We start from the raw sequence: 2,355 nt of genomic DNA on the forward strand, positions 1-2,355 counted from the left end.
GAAACGTCTGTTCTGGTTTCAGACCCACCTCCTGTGGGTCTGAGGTCAACTCCACTTGGGAGGAATCTGCAGATTTACCAGTTTCGTCTTCATCAACCCTCTGGTGAAATGAAGTGATAGTAGATTTGATTAAAGAAAACAGTCAGAAATGATCCTGTCATGCTGCCTTTGCTCAGCTCAATCCTGTCCATATTCTCTTCACCTGGACACCTGAGGCTTTCTTCTCTCTGTCTCCTGTCCCTCATGGGGCCTGTTAAGTTTACGTAATCATTAGCTCACATAGCTTCAAGTTTTCTTAATCTGTCCACCTTTCCATTCCCTTTATCCTGCATCTCTTGCATCCTAAAGCTGAATACAAGGGAACCTGAATCCTCATGATGGGAACATAATGAAATCATCAGCAAGTAGTCTGTACTTCAGCAGCATCACCTTCTCTGTGTCAAGGAAACGAGGGCTTTGTTTGTCATGTAGCTCTTCTGTGTTGTCTGTTTTTAAATCGTCAGCGCCTTGGCTGTCAAGTGTTGAGTGTGATTCAGTTTGCTCGGGGTCAGTAGTTTCAGGATGATCAACCACCTGCAGAGCAGTTGTGAGATAAAACAATATGTAATATAACTATGTTAACACAGTTTCCTTTTTATTTTTAACAATTTAATGTTAAATCTTTAAATCCCCTGAGTAAATTGTTACATTTACATTAGATTACAATATTTTGGGCCTCACTAAATGCCACCTTATCCTCCTTTTGGTCAACTTCTTTTTCCTCTACTTGAGCGGTGCTTGCTTCCTCCTCGGTTTTCTCATCTACATGATTGGCACTTGGCTCCACCTCTGTTGTCTCTTCTGTTTGATCGTTCACCAGCTCTGCTTCAGTTTTATCCACAGGTATTTCTGTAGACTCCTCTTTGACCTTAGTGTTCAGACCCTCAGAGGGAGAAGAGCTAGCCTCCTCCACTGGGTTTCTGTCAGGGGACTCTTGACTGGTTATAGTATTTGTAATCTTCACCTATAGCAAACACACCACCTCTTTAAACCATTGAAGTCAGTCATTTAATGGCTAATTTCACAGCACCAAAGGTTAGTCATGCACAAGATGTATCAGAATTAACGTAGCACCCTGCCCCACCACCAAACACACCTCATCTAAGGTACTAAATCAAACCCAAAGATCACAGAAGATGCCAAATGTAAAAGGAAATTGAAAATGATCAAGAAGGCACCACCACCACCAGAAGCACACAGATTTGAGATCTATGTTTTATCACCTCCGGTTCAGTGTCATTTTCCTGAGCTTCAGTTGGGTGTTCATCTGTGTCCTGCTGGTTTTCAGGATCAAGGGTTTGTGGTTTCTCTTCTGTCACAGGTTTGTTGTCTTCAGCATCTCCTGTTGTGGCTAGCGTGGGTGTATTAGATCTTGTAGGTTCCTCCTCAGACTGCTGTTGGTATTAATATGCTCATGTAGGATTTTGCTCAAAATGTGTAGTGTTTAGAAATGTACTCCACAATACATGCACATCTATGTAGGGTACATTACAGTGATGAACCATCCTCTCCTTTGATTTGTTGTGGCTCCAAGGTCATAATCTTTGCTTAAATTAACTTCTCAAAACAGGGAAAATAGGAACATTCAGCTTCTAAAGACTACTTTTAAAAAAACACATCTGACAACGACTAAACAAGGAAGAAGGAGGCAGCACAGACTTGAGCCATCAAGAAATTAAAACAAAAGTGATATCAGTCTCTTCAGCAGAACAGCATAACAGGGCTGGAAGGAAGGCTTAGTTACATTAAACTCTTTATTCGTATTTTCTGAACATACCTTTTTAGATTCCTCCAAGGCCTCATTGATCTTATGCTGCTCCTCCCTCAGCTTCTCCTGGTACAGTGCCTCCTCTCTGGCCTTTGCCTGCTCCTGCTCCAGGAGTGCCAACTTAGTCTTTTTCTGGAATAAAAATTAAACTATTACAACACTTTGACTGCACTGCAACTGCTTTTTAACCAGCAGTAAAACTCTAAAAAAAATGTTGCGTTGGGACAATAGCAACTATTTAGATTTTAGAAAGTGGTACCAGTTAATTATTGTTTTATTTATTTATTTTATTTATCTTCTTTTACTATGACTTATACTGTAACGACAATAGTACTACACTGTAAAGACACTGTGTTATGTAATGCTTCCCCTAGTGATAATCAAACCAAACAGCAGCTCACCTCTGTCTCATATTTAACATTGTCGTTGTACTTGTAAAGCCAGTGGGCCAGATACAGGATGGGGTCTACCGGGCGCTGCTCAGCCACTTCAGCTAGTCCTTCTGCCAAACATTTTCCCAGATGTCTTTTTAAAAACTCAGAGTCCAT

General features: G+C 40.9%; 1 protein-coding gene across 1 annotated transcript; it reads right to left on the reverse strand.

Moving 5' to 3' along the window:
- Positions 1-372: 372 nt before the first annotated feature.
- On the reverse strand, positions 373-2,355 carry dydc2 (DPY30 domain containing 2). Its single transcript, XM_020616548.1, has 4 exons — positions 2,209-2,355; positions 1,817-1,939; positions 767-1,003; positions 373-573 (listed from the first exon to the last, which is right to left on the reverse strand). Exons 1-4 carry the CDS (start codon positions 2,353-2,355, stop codon positions 373-375), a joined length of 708 nt encoding a protein of 235 aa, XP_020472204.1.

The sequence above is a fragment of the Monopterus albus genome, unplaced genomic scaffold, assembly GCF_001952655.1.
Source record: "Monopterus albus unplaced genomic scaffold, M_albus_1.0 scaffold175.1, whole genome shotgun sequence".
Classification (NCBI taxonomy): Eukaryota; Metazoa; Chordata; class Actinopteri; order Synbranchiformes; family Synbranchidae; genus Monopterus; species Monopterus albus.